The sequence below is a fragment of the Lineus longissimus genome, chromosome 19 (genome assembly GCF_910592395.1).
Source record: "Lineus longissimus chromosome 19, tnLinLong1.2, whole genome shotgun sequence".
Classification (NCBI taxonomy): Eukaryota; Metazoa; Nemertea; class Pilidiophora; order Heteronemertea; family Lineidae; genus Lineus; species Lineus longissimus.
The window spans coordinates 4,387,253-4,404,475 of record NC_088326.1 but is presented as its reverse complement, the minus strand read 5'-3'; the positions used below and the strand labels follow the sequence as shown (position 1 = coordinate 4,404,475).

The 17,223-nt window shown below is 41.9% G+C and overlaps 1 protein-coding gene across 10 annotated transcripts in view; it reads left to right on the top strand.

Moving 5' to 3' along the window:
• The first annotated feature begins 977 nt into the window (after window positions 1-977).
• Window positions 978-17,223, top strand: part of LOC135503080 (regulating synaptic membrane exocytosis protein 2-like) — a 111,979-nt gene continuing 95,733 nt past the window's right edge. For all 10 annotated transcript variants that reach the window (XM_064796401.1, XM_064796403.1, XM_064796402.1 and 7 more), the window contains exon 1: window positions 978-1,334. In XM_064796401.1, the coding sequence (XP_064652471.1) occupies window positions 1,204-1,334 (131 nt within the window). In that variant the 5' untranslated portion in view covers window positions 978-1,203. The remainder of the gene's footprint in view (window positions 1,335-17,223) is intronic.

Genomic DNA, 17,223 nt, shown 5'->3' with positions numbered 1-17,223 from the left:
TATACTACATATGAGGGGTTAATCTTCGTTTCTCCGGCCCTGCACACAAGATTAACCCCTGATTTCCTCAGGATGGAATGGTACCGGCCGGCAAGTAGGTTTGTCGTCGAGCTGCAGTAGAGTGTTAAGAAGGTTGCCGACTATTCCGATAATCCTGGACGCCGGGACCAAAGGAAGGACCTGCACGCGTATCATCATCCATTTTGGCAATGCAGGCGGAAAAAGCCCGTTTTTGCGTAACATTGCAGATGCTAACAAATTTGTTACTGGCAAAACTGATAAAAACCCGTACTTTGGATAACTCAAAGAGGTCTATAAGATACAATCAAAATGATTTTTAGTTGTGCTCGCTTTTTGATAATACCTCGGTCAACCGTTTGGGTGACTTAGTCGATTCAGTAGCCCGACTAAGTGACTACTGCTCAGTCATTATATCCTGGCGCAACATCACCGAAGAGCCACGCATACCATGTCCTCCTGGGATAATTAAAGTGCAAGTGAGAGTCACCGTCACGGGAGAAAATGTTCAGATAGATAAATCCATAGGCCGACTTCATTCTGGACCAAACATTTACACTGCGCTTCCGCCATCCTCTTAAACCGCCCACGTTTTTTGCGGATTATTCGCCGGATCCGTCAATCCATTTTCAGCATGCCCCAATGACGTCATTGCCGCATCGCGATTAAAATAGCCTGGCGACACGTGGTGCTTGCCCATATGATGCTGGTACTAGTGCAGTATGTGCTGTGCCATGGTACTGTGCCACTGTCTATCCTGCGTAATAGCTAGCTCCGTATAGAGTGTATGTATGTATTCAGCCAATATCGATCCTTTTATGCTAATGCATTTCGAGATAAAATATGTCCCAGCGCTGGAATGACGTAATGGTTTGTTTTGATTTGATTGGTTGACACTGAAAGCAGTTTATTAATTTTTAAGCCGAGATTCATAATTAATGTACCTCGCCGAGGCGAGCCCGAACAGTGGTTTAGATGGTGGGAGAATTGTGCCCTTTAGAATGGATTTCCAGGATGGTACTATCACGAAAAATCAGTATGGTGTAAATCGTGTTCTGTCAGAATGACGTAGGGAGGAGACGAGGCATTCTAGTAGGACTTAGGCGTAGAACTGGTGAAGAAACCGCGGCGCTGTACCGGTGGTCCCAGCGCTTCTAGGCGCGGACACCTCGTTCATATAGCAGGATGACCAGCCGTCGGCCCTCACTGCCGCCAATGCCGGACTTAAGCCATTTAACCCCGGACGAGAGGGCGATTATAGAATCTGTGATACAGCGACAAAGAGAGGAAGAGGATCGCGAACAAGAAATTTTAAGGTAGCTATCATATTTTATGTCAATTTTTATAAATGTCCGCCATTTTAGCAGCTGGGATGAGACATGACTGGGACATTGGGAACTGTATAATTTCGTATGTTATGTATCCTACCCCTTGTTTATTTCATCATCGTCTTTCTCCTTTTCACATTTCTTTCTACTTGACTCTCTTGAAATTATTTTGTCCGAATGTTTAAATCTATGTTGTACTTCGTGGCATTTTTATGAAATCCCATACCCCTTCCGGGTCTAAATTAAAATTAGCGGACGCCGTATTGAGCGCTAGTACTAGCTATGCTCGACTGTCAAGCCTAGCTTTGGGGATACAGGATACGCGGTTTAGACCAGATTACGGACATGGAAGGGTTCGTGACAAGTAGGGGCAGAGTCCTCAAAATGTCCTCACTGTATGTCAGGGCCAAAACAAAGAATACCGCAGAGATAAACTCGAATTAGGAAAGCTCAATAAATTGACGGATAAGCGAACGAACCCAATGATCATCACCTAACTGCTGTGACGCGGTATGGTTTTGAGCCCATGTACTCCTAAGTTTATTGGCGCAATTTTTGACAAGCCCCTTACGGCCCATGAAGAAGTCATTCCTGAGACAGTCCCTTCAGTCTGAAGCCGCGCTTTCTTAGGGAGCATCTCATTGGTCGCTTTGTCAGAATAAAGTTAACTTGTTGGGTTTGCTTCACCATAGAAAGAAAACGACATAAAACGTATGGAGGCTGTTTAGGTAGGCCTTACTTTGAGACAGTGACTTAATTTTATCAGAAATGTTTACTGAGAAGGGGCCCCAGAATATATTTGCTGGAAACCTGTGTTGCATTAGTTGAGATGTTCCCTCGCGTATCAGGTAACGTTTTTGGGCTACTTGGGGACCATATTAGAATGAGGTAAAGCCCGAATAGGTAGGTAGTTTTTTTTCTGTGTTTTTGCGAAATTATACCTTCTGGTTCTTGAAGGGTTTAAAGAAGATGATGGGGAGATAGTTTACAGTCCCAAAAGTTAGGTAGTGCTGCATTCGCTTTGCCTCATGCCTATTAGCCTATATTTAACGCATCTCATTGCAACAAAAATCTCTAATTCACGGGCTGCTTTGAAAGAAAACATCTGTCAAATGAAAGTCAACTTTGTATTTAACCCTTTTGAATCCTGAAAACCAGTGTATGAAAGGAGGGCATTTGTGAGATTTAACTGTAAACAGTTGGTACTTGTAACTAGTGGAGTCTTTACCCTTGTAGGCCCTGCCAAGCCGCTGTTTGAAATATATCAAATCATGCCTATGCCACAGGCATTCTTACCCAGCCTAACCAAGTAGCCACACTGAGAGTATGTACAGTAGAATCTCTCTATTAAGGACACACTCCGGAGTGTGCTGTGCTGTTCCTGATAGAGAGGTATACTGATTAAAGATGTTGAATTGAATGGAAACAACCAATTTGGATCCAAAACTAGTGTCCTTATTAGAGAGGATGTCCTTACTAAAGAGGGGTGTCCGCTAAGCGAGGTTCCACTGTGGAAAAATCATGCCTATGCAATAGGCACTCTCGCCAAGCTAAGACGTAAGTAACCACACTGTCAGTATGTATAACGTCACAACTGATAGAATTCTATGAATCCCGGCATACCATACTCGTTCAGGAGCAGCTGTGATGAAGTGGTGCCAGTCCTCGTACCACCAGCTGACTCACAGCAATGTCAACGATACTGCACTTGAGCACCCTATTCAATATACGGTATTGGGGTTTGATTTCATGGACTAGAATTGATACAGTAGAACCTCTCTATTGAGGACACCCTCGTGACTGACAAGTGCTGTCATTTATAGAGAGGTGTCCTGATTAGAGAGGTCAAATTGAATGGAAACAACCAATACGGGACCAAAACTAGTGTCCTTAATAGAGAGGTTGTCCTTGATAGAGAGGTGTCCACTAAGGGAGGTTCCACTGTACTTCCTCGTATTACAATAACCGGTGAAGATGATAGAAACCGGATGCCGATTTAAGGGCATTTATTGGCCTTGCAATGAGATACCATACCATTGTTGATGACATAGGTCTTTCTCAGCTGTTAAAGGCCAACACCATTCATTAAAAATTTGAGAATTTGAATTTGAAAATTCCATAAAATTCCCTAAATACACCTCGGTTTTGGTCTACACTTTAGCTCCACCCTGGCGGCTTGGGTGAGACAACCAATACCTCCAGCTCAGTATCAATTCCTTAACCCACATAGGTCAGTAATACACATACATAGGTCAGTCACCACACATAGGTCAGTCACCACACAGGTCAGTAATCCACATAGGTCAGTCACCACACAGGTCAGTAATCCACATAGGTCAGTCACCACATAGGTCAATAACCCACTTAGGTCAGTAACCCACATAGGTTTTAGGTCAGTAACCCTCAAAGGCCAAATGTCAGAAACGTTTACAAATGGGTAACTGATACTGCATCTTTTTGAATAAATAAACATGTTGACCTAATTTGAGAGCTCATTTTATGTCAAATGTAATTTACATAAACATAATGGTAATTATGTTTATTGCATACCAAGAACACATTTTAAAATACAGCAGAATTTTAAAAATAGGCCTGGCCATCTGCATAATTCATATCCTTGGCATTTAGAATTTGCTATAATTTCATTTCAATGAGATTTATGTTCAGTTACTGCCAGAGCGTGGACCACCATCAAATATTACTGAACATTATAATCCATTAAACAAATATGGTAGCTACTGCAGCAAATTCAGTGGTTTGGCGAATTTTGATTTGCCAATATAGATATCTTTAAATTCTTAGTCCTGATGCCTGGTCACTGCAAATTACCTTGAATTGATGTGAGCTGTTGTCTGAGCAGCATCAGGTATCAACACTTCTAGACCTGATGCCTGGTCTCTGCATCTTACCTAATCTATGTGAGCTCTTGTTTGAGTAGCATCAGGTATCTTGGAGTAACACTTCTAGATCTAATGCCTGTTCTCTGCATCTTACCTAATCTATAGCCGCACTTACACCACCTGAAAATGGACCACCAATCTTGGTTCGGGAACCAATGCCGCACCATCGAAAATCCACCAAGCGCTTACACCAGCGCTGCAGCTAGTTATAAAATCCGGCTACAGATGGCGCGCAAACAATAAATTGCATGCACAGAAAGCGCCATTCCGAAAGCGCCGCCTGGAGCCGAACCATCTAACTAGCTAATTGCCGATCCATTTGCGCGTACACCACGACAAAGCCGAGCTTTTAACAAGCCGGGCGAATTTGGACCATCAAGCTTGGTGGGACAAATTCGCTCGGCAATTTGTATCGGCAATGGATTGCCGAACCAATTTGTCGCGGCAATGTGGTGGTGTAAGTGCAATTGGTCCACCAATATTTCGTGGTGTAAGCGCAGCTTATGTGAGCTTCTGTTTGAGGAGCATCAGGTATCTTGGAGTTACACTTCCAGACCTGATGCATGGTCTCTGCATCTTACCTAATCTATGTGAGCTCTTGTTTGAGTAGCATCAGGTATCTTGGAGTAGCACTTCTAGACCTGATGCCTGTTCTCTGCATCTTACCTAATCTATGTGAGCTTCTGTTTGAGTAGCACCAGGTATCTTGGAGTAACACTTCTAGTCCTGATGCCTGGTCTCTGCATCTTACCCAATCTATGTGAGCTCTTGTTTGAGTAGCATCAGCTATCTTGCAGTAGCAATTCTAGTCCTGATGCCTTATCTCTGCATCTTACCTAATCTATGTGAGCTCTTGTTTGAGTAGCATCAGGTATTTTGGAGTAACAATTCTAGTCCTGATGCCTGTTCTCTGCATCTAACCTAATCTATGTGAGCTTCTGTTTGAGTAGCATCAGTTATCTTAGTGTAACACTTCTAGTCCTGATGCCTGGTCTCTGCATCTTACCTAATCTATGTGAGCTTCTGTTTGAGTAGCATCAGTTATCTTAGTGTAACACTTCTAGTCCTGATGCCTGGTCTCTGCATCTTACCTAATCTCTGTAAGCTCTTGTTTGAGTAGCATCAGTTATCTTAGTGTAACACTTCTAGTCCTGATGCCTGGTCTCTGCATCTTACCTAATCTCTGTAAGCTCTTGTTTGAGTAGCATCAGTTATCTTAGTGTAACACTTCTAGTCCTGATGCCTGGTCTCTGCATCTTACCTAATCTATGTGAGCTTCTGTTTGAGTAGCATCAGTTATCTTAGTGTAACACTTCTAGTCCTGATGCCTGGTCTCTGCATCTTACCTAATCTCTGTAAGCTCTTGTTTGAGTAGCATCAGTTATCTTAGTGTAACACTTCTAGTCCTGATGCCTGGTCTCTGCATCTTACCTAATCTATGTGAGCTTCTGTTTGAGTAGCATCAGGTATCTTAGAGTAACACTTCTAGTCCTGATGCCTGGTCTGTCTGCATCTTACCTAATCTATGTGAGCTCTTGTTTGAGTAGCATCAGTTATCTTAGTGTAACACTTCTAGACCTGATGCCTGGTCTCTGCATCTTACCTAATCTATGTGAGCTTCTGTTTGAGTAGCATCAGGTATCTTAGAGTAACACGCCTGGTCTGTCTGCATCTTACCTAATCTATGTGAGCTCTTGTTTGAGTAGCATCAGGTATCTTGGAGTAACACTTCTAGACCTAATGCCTGTTCTCAGCATCTTACCTAATCTATGTGAGCTCTTGTTTGAGTAGCATCAGGTATCTTAGAGTAACACTTCTAGTCCTGATGCCTGGTCTGTCTGCATCTTACCTAATCTATGTGAGCTCTTGTTTGAGTAGCATCAGGTATCTTGGAGTAACACTTCTAGACCTGATGCCTGGTCTCTGCATCTTACCTAATCTGTGTGAGCTCTTGTTTGAATAGCATCAGTTATCTTAGTGTAACACTTCTAGTCCTGATGCCTTATCTCTGCATCTTACCTAATCTATGTGAGCTTCTGTTTGAGTAGCATCAGGTATCTTAGAGTAACACTTCTAGTCCTGATGCCTGGTCTGTCTGCATCTTACCTAATCTATGTGAGCTCTTGTTTGAGTAGCATCAGTTATCTTACTGTAACACTTCTAGACCTGATGCCTGGTCTCTGCATCTTACCTAATCTATGTGAGCTTCTGTTTGAGTAGCATCAGGTATCTTAGAGTAACACGCCTGGTCTGTCTGCATCTTACCTAATCTATGTGAGCTCTTGTTTGAGTAGCATCAGTTATCTTAGTGTAACACTTCTAGACCTGATGCCTGGTCTCTGCATCTTACCTAATCTATGTGAGCTTCTGTTTGAGTAGCATCAGGTTCTTAGAGTAATACTTCTAGTCCTGATGCCTGGTCTCTGCATCTTACCTAATCTGTGTGGGCTCTTGTTTGAGTAGCATCAGTTATCTTAGTGTAACACTTCCAGTCCTGATGCCTGGTCTGTCTACATCTTACCTAATCTATGTGAGCTCTTGTTTGAGTAGCATGTAAGATAAATTAAAGTTTGGACTAGCCAAAACGAAGATATAAAATGTGTCTGTTAACTTTCGCTGATTTTACCTGACACAACCACTGTAACCATAGCAAGTTATTGATTAAAAATTGCCATTGATACAAAATTTGGCTCTTACAGTTTCATTTAATTCAAATAAACACCACAGGTAAAACGAAGGTTTAAGTATAGTGGAACCTCCATTTAGGGGACACCTCACTAGTAAGGACACCCTCACTATTAGGGACACTAGTTTTGAGCCAAAATTGTTTTCCATTAAATTTGACCTGAGCTCTGATCAGGACCTCTTTATTAAGGACAGTACTTGTCAGTTCTGAGGTTGTCCTCAATAGAGAGGTTCTACTGTACCTTGCAATGCTTTTGGAAAACTCGCACTCTTCCAACGAAACAGTGTGGATGCCCGAAGTAGCTTGACAATGTTCCTAGAGATTGCATTGTGAATCTCACATTTACAGAAACTTTGTAATGGCCATCTGTAACCCTGGTCTGAGCCTCGTCATAAGAGTTGGTTCCCCTGTAATCCACATTATCCCCTTGTTGATGCAGAGCTATTGGTTTTTCTGACATCGTGATATAGATTCTGCGTAATGCGCTCACTGAAAACTCATATAGCGCGATGCTTGGTTCTATATGTGTTTGACCTTTCAACGTGCAAGCATTTCACCCTTGGAGCTGTTCTGCGCCCACGTGCGTCTCGTACAAAAGGCTTCTGCGCTGCTCTTATAGCTTGCTATTGTATGTCTCCTGTATGTGCAACGCCTTCAGGTTACTGACTAGTATCTGGCTACTTTTAATGATTGTTTTGTAGCTCACTCTGGGCGTAACCAAGGTTTCTGTTCAGGCAAGGCTGGAGTGTAGGAAAATGTTTTTTAGCTCACCTCTTAGCAGAGGTGAGCTTATCCCATACCGTGGCGTCCGTCGTCCGTCGTCGTCGTCGTCGTCGTCGTCGTCGTCCGTCGTCCGTTAGCAGGGCACGTTTCGTAACTGTTAGAGCTATTGAGTTGAAACTTAGTACACATGTACCCTTATGTAATGACACCTTGGAGACCAAGTTTCAGTCCGATTCGTTTCATGGTTTGGCCACCAGGGGGCCAAACGTTAAAAGTGAAAATATGCAATATCTCCCTTAATAGTAGTCGGGAAATTTTGAAAAAAATATGGTACGTACTTCTAGCAAAGGTGCATCATATATCCTCCGGGTTTTTGATTTGACCTCCTTTTCAAGGTCACAGAGGTCAAATGGTGTAAATTGGCCGTTAGGATGTAATGATGGCACGTTTCTAAACTGCAATGACTATTGATACCAAATTTGGTACACATTTACCCCTTAGTCAGGTGATCTCAGGGACCGAAGTTTGGTCCAATATGATTCACAACTTGACCACCAGGGGGCAAAATCCAAAAACCTTAAAAATGTTATTATTCCTTAACTTCTTGCCCGATTGCCACCAATTTGATATCATGGGTACACCTAACCACCATACAGTATATGTCACACAGGTTTTTAATTTGACCTTCTTGTCAAGGTCACAGAGGTCAAATGACGTAAATTCGCCGTCAGGACGTAACTATGGCACGTTTCTTAACTGCAATGACTATTGATCACAAATTAAGTACACATGTACCCCTTGGTCAGGTGATCTCAGGTACCGAAGTTTGGTGCGATCTGATTTGCCGTTTGGCCTCCAGGGAGGGGGCCAAATCCTAAATTCATCAAAATGCCATTATTCCTAGTAATGACTTGCCCGATTGGCACCAATTTTATATCATAGGTACATCTAATTCTAACAACCATTCAATGTATCACCCGGGTCTTCTTTGATTTGACCTACTTTTCAAGGTCACAGAGGTCGAATGTACTGTAAATTGGCCATTTTGGGGAAATTGTAATTGCTTGGACCTACATCAAACCCAACACTACATGACACAATACCATGCTCTTTATCCATCTTTCCTCCACATGAGGTGAGCACAATGGCCCTGGCCATTTCATTTATCTAAAGACTCGGCTAAACTTTTATGAATTGAAAGGAAGAGAGGTTTGGAAGTTGAAATATTTGTTAACCTTTTTCCTGGAGAATTGTTTATGTGTCAAAATGTTGTTGCTTGGAACATGGTATGGTGCTGTACATTTGATGTGTTGTTTTGCTCGATGGAGTTTGATCCAATGTTTGTGTCCACTTTCTGATTCATTACATCCACTCAATCATCCCTCAGTTTGTGAGTTGACTTGCCTGACCTGCAATCATCATCAAATGCGACAAAAATTGCTTGTTTGTGGTGTACAATGCAGGTGCCATCAACAAAAATCGCGGTAATCGCAGCAACTAGCAATCAATATGAAAACTATCTAATCCGGCAATAACCGGTTTTACCAGCAGACGAGATATCTTTTTGCTGCGCATAGCGACAATGATAATCACAGGGACAAAAATTCGCTAGTTTGCGCAGTGCTTTAGAATAGAAACACAAGAATGCAAGGTGACATCAGCTGGTCATTTGCGCTTGACTGTTCAGTATGCTACCAGGCAACGAGTTGATTTTGATGACTTTTGATGGACTATAGTTGTAACATTAAGGTCTCGCACTGACAACAACACTATTGGTCTCAACCGGTTGATATCATTAAGGTGTCACAAACTGACAACAACCCTTCTAGGTCTTGTCCTAGGTCCTGTTGATAACGACACGCAGACAACAACTTTTTTAGGTTTCACAACCTGCTGATGATATTAAAGTCTCTTGCAGAGACCTCTGCTGACAACACTTCAGGTCTCAATCTGTTGATAACATTAAGGTCTCACTATGTTGCTGAAACCTCTGCTGACAACACTTTAGGTCTCAACCTGTTGATGACATTAAGATCTCACTATATTGCTGAAACCTCTGCTGACAACACTTTAGGTCTCAACCTGTTGATGACATTAAGGTCTCACTATATTGCTGAAACCTCTGCTGACAACACTTTAGGTCTCAACCTGTTGATGACCTTAAGGTCTCACTATGGTTGCTGAAACCTCTGCTGACAACACTTTAGGTCTCAACCTGTTGATGACATTAAGGTCTCACTATGGTTGCTGAGACCTCTGCTGACAACACTTTAGGTCTCAACCTGTTGATGACATTAAGGTCTCACTATATTGCTGAAACCTCTGCTGACAACACTTTAGGTCTCAACCTGTTGATGACATTAAGGTCTCACTATGGTTGCTGAAACCTCTGCTGACAACACTTTAGGTTTCAATCTGTTGATGACATTAAGATCTCACTATATTGCTGAAACCTCTGCTGACAACACTTTAGGTTTCAACCTGTTGATGACATTAAGATCTCACTATGTTGCTGAAACCTCTGCTGACAACACTTTAGGTCTCAACCTGTTGATGACATTAAGGTCTCACTATGTTGCTGAAAACTCTGCTGACAACACTTTAGGTCTCAACCTGTTGATGACATTAAGGTCTCACTATGTTGCTGAAACCTCTGCTGACAACACTTTAGGTCTCAACCTGTTGATGACATTAATGTCTCACTATATTGCTGAAACCTCTGCTGACAACACTTTAGGTCTCAACCTGTTGATGACATTAAGATCTCACTATATTGCTGAAACCTCTGCTGACAACACTTTAGGTCTCAACCTGTTGATGACATTAAGGTCTCACTATGTTGCTGAAACCTCTGCTGACAACACTTTAGGTCTCAACCTGTTGATGACATTAAGGTCTCACTATGTTGCTGAAACCTCTGCTGACAACACTTTAGGTCTCAACCTGTTGATGACATTTAGGTCTCACTATGGTTGCTGAAACCTCTGCTGACAACACTTTAGGTCTCAACCTGTTGATGACATTAAGGTCTCACTATGTTGCTGAAACCTCTGCTGACAACACTTTAGGTCTCAACCTGTTGATGACATTAAGGTCTCACTATGTTGCTGAAACCTCTGCTGACAACACTTTAGGTCTCAACCTGTTGATGACATTAAGGTCTCACTATGGTTGCTGAAACCTCTGCTGACAACACTTTAGGTTTCAATCTGTTGATGACATTAAGGTCTCACTATATTGCTGAAACCTCTGCTGACAACACTTTAGGTTTCAACCTGTTGATGACATTTAGGTCTCACTATGTTGCTGAAACCTCTGTTGACAACACTTCAGGTTTCAACCTGTTGATGACATTAAGGTCTCACTATGGTTGCTGAGACCTCTGCTGACAACACTTTAGGTCTCAATCTGTTGATGACATTAAGGTCTCACTATGTTGCTGAAACCTCTGCTGACAACACTTTAGGTCTCAACCTGTTGATGACATTAAGGTCTCACTATGTTGCTGAAACCTCTGCTGACAACACTTTAGGTCTCAACCTGTTGATGACATTAAGGTCTCACTATGTTGCTGAAACCTCTGCTGACAACACTTTAGGTCTCAACCTGTTGATGACATTAAGGTCTCACAATGTTGCTGAAACCTCTGCTGACAACACTTTAGGTTTCAACCTGTTGATGACATTAAGGTCTCACTATGTTGCTGAAACCTCTGCTGACAACACTTTAGGTCTCAACCTGTTGATGACATTAAGGTCTCACTATGGTTGCTGAAACCTCTGCTGACAACACTTTAGGTTTCAACCTGTTGATGACATTAAGGTCTCACTATGGTTGCTGAAACCTCTGCTGACAACACTTTAGGTTTCAACCTGTTGATGACATTAAGGTCTCACTATGGTTGCTGAAACCTCTGCTGACAACACTTTAGGTCTCAACCTGTTGATGACATTAAGGTCTCACTATGGTTGCTGAAACCTCTGCTGACAACACTTTAGGTCTCAACCTGTTGATGACATTAAGGTCTCACTATATTGCTGAAACCTCTGCTGACAACACTTTAGGTCTCAACCTGTTGATGACATTAAGGTCTCACTATGGTTGCTGAAACCTCTGCTGACAACACTTTAGGTCTCAACCTGTTGATGACATTAAGGTCTCACAATGTTGCTGAAACCTCTGCTGACAACACTTTAGGTCTCAACCTGTTGATGACATTAAGGTCTCACTATGTTGCTGAAACCTCTGCTGACAACACTTTAGGTTTCAATCTGTTGATGACATTAAGGTCTCACTATGGTTGCTGAAACCTCTGCTGACAACACTTTAGGTTTCAATCTGTTGATGACATTAAGGTCTCACTATGTTGCTGAAACCTCTGCTGACAACACTTTAGGTTTCAATCTGTTGATGACATTAAGGTCTCACTATATTGCTGAAACCTCTGCTGACAACACTTTAGGTTTCAACCTGTTGATGACATTAAGGTCTCACTATGGTTGCTGAAACCTCTGCTGACAACACTTCAGGTATCAACCTGTTGATGACATTAAGGTCTCACTATGGTTGCTGAAACCTCTGCTGACAACACTTTAGGTCTCAATCTGTTGATAACATTAAGGTCTCACACTGACAACAACACTTTTGGTCTCAACCTGGTTTCAATCTGCCGTTTTGTCTCAACCTGTTGAAGACATTAAGGTCTCTCCTGACAACAATGTTTTAGGTCTCAATCTGTTGATAGCATTAAGGTCTCACCCTCTTGGTTACATGACATTAATGCCTGGTGACCTTTATAAGATAGGGATGCATCTACTGTTCATGTAAGCAAGCGATATTGAATTCTAGTTGCCCTGCATTGATTTATTGGTTCAAGAGAACAAACTCAACATGAAAAACAATTACATTCTATTTTGGATCATTGTCTGAAGTTCAAAGCCACTTCTTGATGTTGATGGTCTGTTTTTGATTGATAACTTATCTTCAGTGCAGTGGGTATTCTTGGACTTGGGGGTGTGGGTGTAACGGTTGATGTACTGATGGAGAGGTTGTTGGTTTGTGTGGTGTTTCTCGGACATGTGGGTGTAGTGGTTGATGTTCTGACAGAGGTTGCTGGTTTGATGTCTTCAGTGCTGTGGTTATTCTTAGACATGGGGGTGTGTGCGTAGTGGTTGATGTTCTGACAGAGGTTGCTGGTTTGATGTCTTCAGTGCTGTGGTTATTCTTGGACATGGGGGTGTGTGCGTAGTGGTTGATGTTCTGACAGAGGTTGCTGGTTAGATGTCTTCAGTGCTGTGGTTATTCTTGGACATGGGGGTGTGTGCGTAGTGGTTGATGTTCTGACAGAGGTTGTTGGTTTGATGTCTTCAGTGCTGTGGTTATTCTTAGACAAGGGGGGGTTGGCGTAGTGGTTGATGTTCTGACAGAGGTTGCTGGTTCAATTATCTTCTGTGATAGCAATCCGCAGTCTTCAGACAAGGTTTATTGTTGGGTTGGTCTACCACAGGACTGCAGTATTTTGCCCAAACAACTCATGTACACGTATATTGATATTGATCACAATGGCGTAGTGATATATCAAAGAAATCATTTGAGTAGCATAATGATATGGCTATTTCAGGGCTGCCTACCCTTACACATTTGGAGGAAATTTAACACATTGACAGGCCTGTTTACAATTTTTTAGGGTCATTTTACACTTTGACTTAAGAAGATTTCTTAAAAATCGTGCCAAAATCGTCAGAAAACCCAGGAATTACACTTTCCGTTGCTGATTACACTTTTTAACCAAGAGTTTTTACACATTGCTGGGCTCAAGGGTAGGCAGTTCTGCTATTTTGATAACAATTATGACTCTCAATCATCTTAATTGATAAAAACAACACATTTATGGCCATTTTAATTACTTGCAATATAGTTGCACCTCCATCACATGGTGACACAGTATCGTCTCGAGTGGAGATTGTGTGAAATTGCCAAGAGTTCTAACTTCAAAACTATGCAGTCTTTTTACTGCTTTGAGTGATTCGACTATAGGGAGGCACTGAAGCAGGGACATAGCTAGCAAGGGGGCAAATGCGTCCCAGACATCACCAAAATGTGTTTTTGACTGTACTATTGGCGGAAAAATTTAGAAAAGGGTCATTTCCCCCCCCAAAAGAGCCTTTTGCCCCCCCCCCCAACCAAAAAGCTTGTTAAGCCCCTGTGAAGGTGTGTGGATTCTAGTTTCGGATGGGATGGGGGTGGGAGGCAAACAAGAGGGAGAGTATGTTCACGAAGAAAACAGATCAAGATCCAAATTGTTTTGCAGTTGTTTCACAGTGGCAGTCAGGAGAAATTTGAATGGGAGTGATCAGTTCACTCCCTTGATGGTATTTTACAGAGTGAGGTCTAGCCTTTTACAGGAGTGATGTAGAACAGTTCGAGTTGAAGCAAGGATGGCCATGGGAGTTGTCTGACATCACTCCTGCAAAAAAATTTGCAGAAGTTTACGGGAGCAGGAGTGATCACTCTTGTCTCCTGGCTGACACTGGTTTACTCAATGATCGCATCACAACCACCAAGCTGACCAATTCTGTGACAATAATCTAATTCATAAGGAACTTTACTGACTTTCAGAAAAGCTTTTTAGCTCTAGTTGTGTTACTGCATGTGTGTCTGACAAGCAATTCTGTCCTACTTTAGTCTATAATCATATTGGCTTGCACTCTCTTACAGCACAACATTGATTTAAACATGATTCATTTCATTTCATAAAAAACTCTTCAAACTTGAAACATTTTCCTCGAGTTCCTCTGAATTTTTCATTATTTCGCCAAAAATCTTTCACTCAGTTTTCTGGATGATTTTGTCTTTCTCGCTCATTTAGCATCTTATGACAATTATATCATCTTCAGCATCAAGTTGGTTTCATTCTCGGAGTATCTCCGAAAACGAATCTCGGTCTGTTTTCTAATCGTGAATATTAATCCGCTCTCCCTTTCTTCCCCGCGCTGCTATATATAGACCGAAGACGTAAGTATACAACCTACGTCTTGATCTTATCATTTCATTTCATTTCTGGCTGTTTTGAAAATGACGTTTTGCCAGGTTTTGACCTCAGTTTAGTCTTCTCTTCAGTGCATTCTAATGAAATTTGACGTAATTAACCCTTTTGCCACAGATTACACAAGTTACTACATTTCTGGCCATTTTCGAGCATATGCTGCTATCCACATTGTAGAGTGTGGTATATGCTGCTATCCGCATTGTAGAGTGTGGTATACTGCTATCTGCATTGTAGAGTGTGCACCCAGTTAATCCACTTGGAGAAATGATGCAGATGCAGGTGTCGAAGCAAAGAGTGCATATCCATTTCAAAGTATTCTTTGCACGTTTGAACAGTCACTGCGAAAAGCACCAGGGAACATCATTTTACAAACACCTTGGCACCTCATTTTCCGAGGGGCCTGCTCTTTCTCTGAGTCCTGGATCTGCCGCTGAAATGCACTTAAAATGGTGACTTTAGTGTCTGTTGAAGAGTTTTTTTATTCCCAGGTACCAGTTATCTTGGTGTTGAATATCGCGCATAAATTTTTCCTCCACAATCTACCATTGACATCATACACTACTAAAATCTTAAAGGCCTAGGCTGGTTCGAGATGTTTAAAATTGAACTTGAATTTCATAATTTCCTATTGTGAAAATGTGTCCTAAATATGAATGTCAACAATGCTGCTTTGTAGACTGATACAAAAAAATATATTGATTCTGAATTTCAGCAAAGTTGCATGAATGAATAACTTTACTGCAGCAATGTTTGCGATGTTACTGAATGAACTGAGAAATCATCTACTGATGTTATCCTCTGTCATTGTAACAGACTTCGCGCTCATTGCCGCTGTTAGATTTGCTTTCAAAGTCATTTCAACTCTAAACTCAAGTTCCTCCTGGTCATTTTGCCGAAAATTTGATCAATGAAAATTTGATCAAAATCTGAACAAAACTGACTGAATCACACAGCAAACATTCTCCATGAGGTACTCATCAGAAAACCAGAACAGCAGCACCATAGTTCGTTTGGTATGTTAGTTACTCTTAAAGGGCATTCACAGGCCGATTTACCATCCCGCGGTGTCTCCTTCACTCTAGTTAAAGGCCAGTTTACCGTCACGCCGGGTCTCCTTCACTCCAGTTGAAGGCCAGTTTACCGTCACGCATGGTATCCTTCAGTCTAGTTAAAGGCAAGTTTACCGTCCCACGGTGTCTCCTTCACTCTAGTTAAAGGCCAGTTTACCGTCCCGCGCGGTATCCTTCACTCTAGTTAAAGGCCAGTTTACCATCCTGCGGGGTATCCTTCACTCTAGTTAAAGGCAAGTTTACCGTCCTTCGGGGTATCCTTCACTCTAGTTAAAGGCCAGTTAACCATTCCACAGGTTCAAGGGGTTAGTATTAAACAATTGCGGCTCGATCATCTGAAATCTGTTTACCTCTATAGACCTTTTAAAAGTGACTGAGACGTCTTTGATTGGAGGAGAAAACTAAATACAGGCTGAAAACTGGCTATGTTTGGATTTTTGAACAGCCAATAAACTTCCTTCCCAGGCATGATCTCCAAATCATTTTGCCATGGGGCAAGGTTGAATTTTACAATTTTATATTACGCATAATTTCTGCTACCGTAGATGTATTCGACAAAACAGGGCATGATTAAGAATGTGTCTCCTCTCCTGCCTTGCATTCTTTATTCTTCTCTTTTGAAAAGTTCATGATATGTTGTGACTGTTTGGTCTAGAGGAGAGGGGGATAGAGTAGCCAGGTTCTCTTTGATGTTTCCGCCTCTGTTGTGTGTTGACAAGGCCGGACGTTGGCCAACATTTTGTATTACATGGCTCTTAAGCTTAATCATCAGAAGCTGCCGTGGTGTGATGACCCGGATCTCTGCCTAACAGTCAAGATGTCCCTAGTTCGATCCCAACTGGCGGCGTGAGACTCCAAGCAGGTCTCTTTGCCTTATATGCCGAGCTTCACCCAGGTCTTTGGGAAATTGGTCGTAAATGCTAAGGATGTTACGCTGATTGAGCAGCTCATCTGAGTTCTACTGGAAGGTTTCAGCTTTATAGTCCACAGGGAGTAAGTGTAAAACACTTTGAGAATGTGGTACATTATAAAGCGCTTTATAAGAATTTGCATTTATCATCTGCCCCAGAGATTCCTTGAAAAATCATATCATATTTGTCTTATTTTCTGGTCAGTTTCTGAGCTTTCCTTGACAGTTTGAATTCTGGTTGTCTTTTTTTTGTAGCTTGGGTCCCGAATAATGGACATTTTAGAAGTTAGTACACATTCTGGTGAATTAAATCTTTCTGGGTTTGATTTTCGACCCCATAAATTACTCGTCTTTTATGGTTATCAGTATCCTGTTATCCAAGATAAGATTACCTTCACTGTGTAACTTTAAGGGTTGACCACAAGTACCACAATTTTGGCTAGTACTTGAAATCCTAAAGCAACTAGAACTTCGATAAAATGCCCATTTAAAACCTGAGTTCTCGACCTCTCTAGCTGGTCTCCCACCGTTGAAATTGGC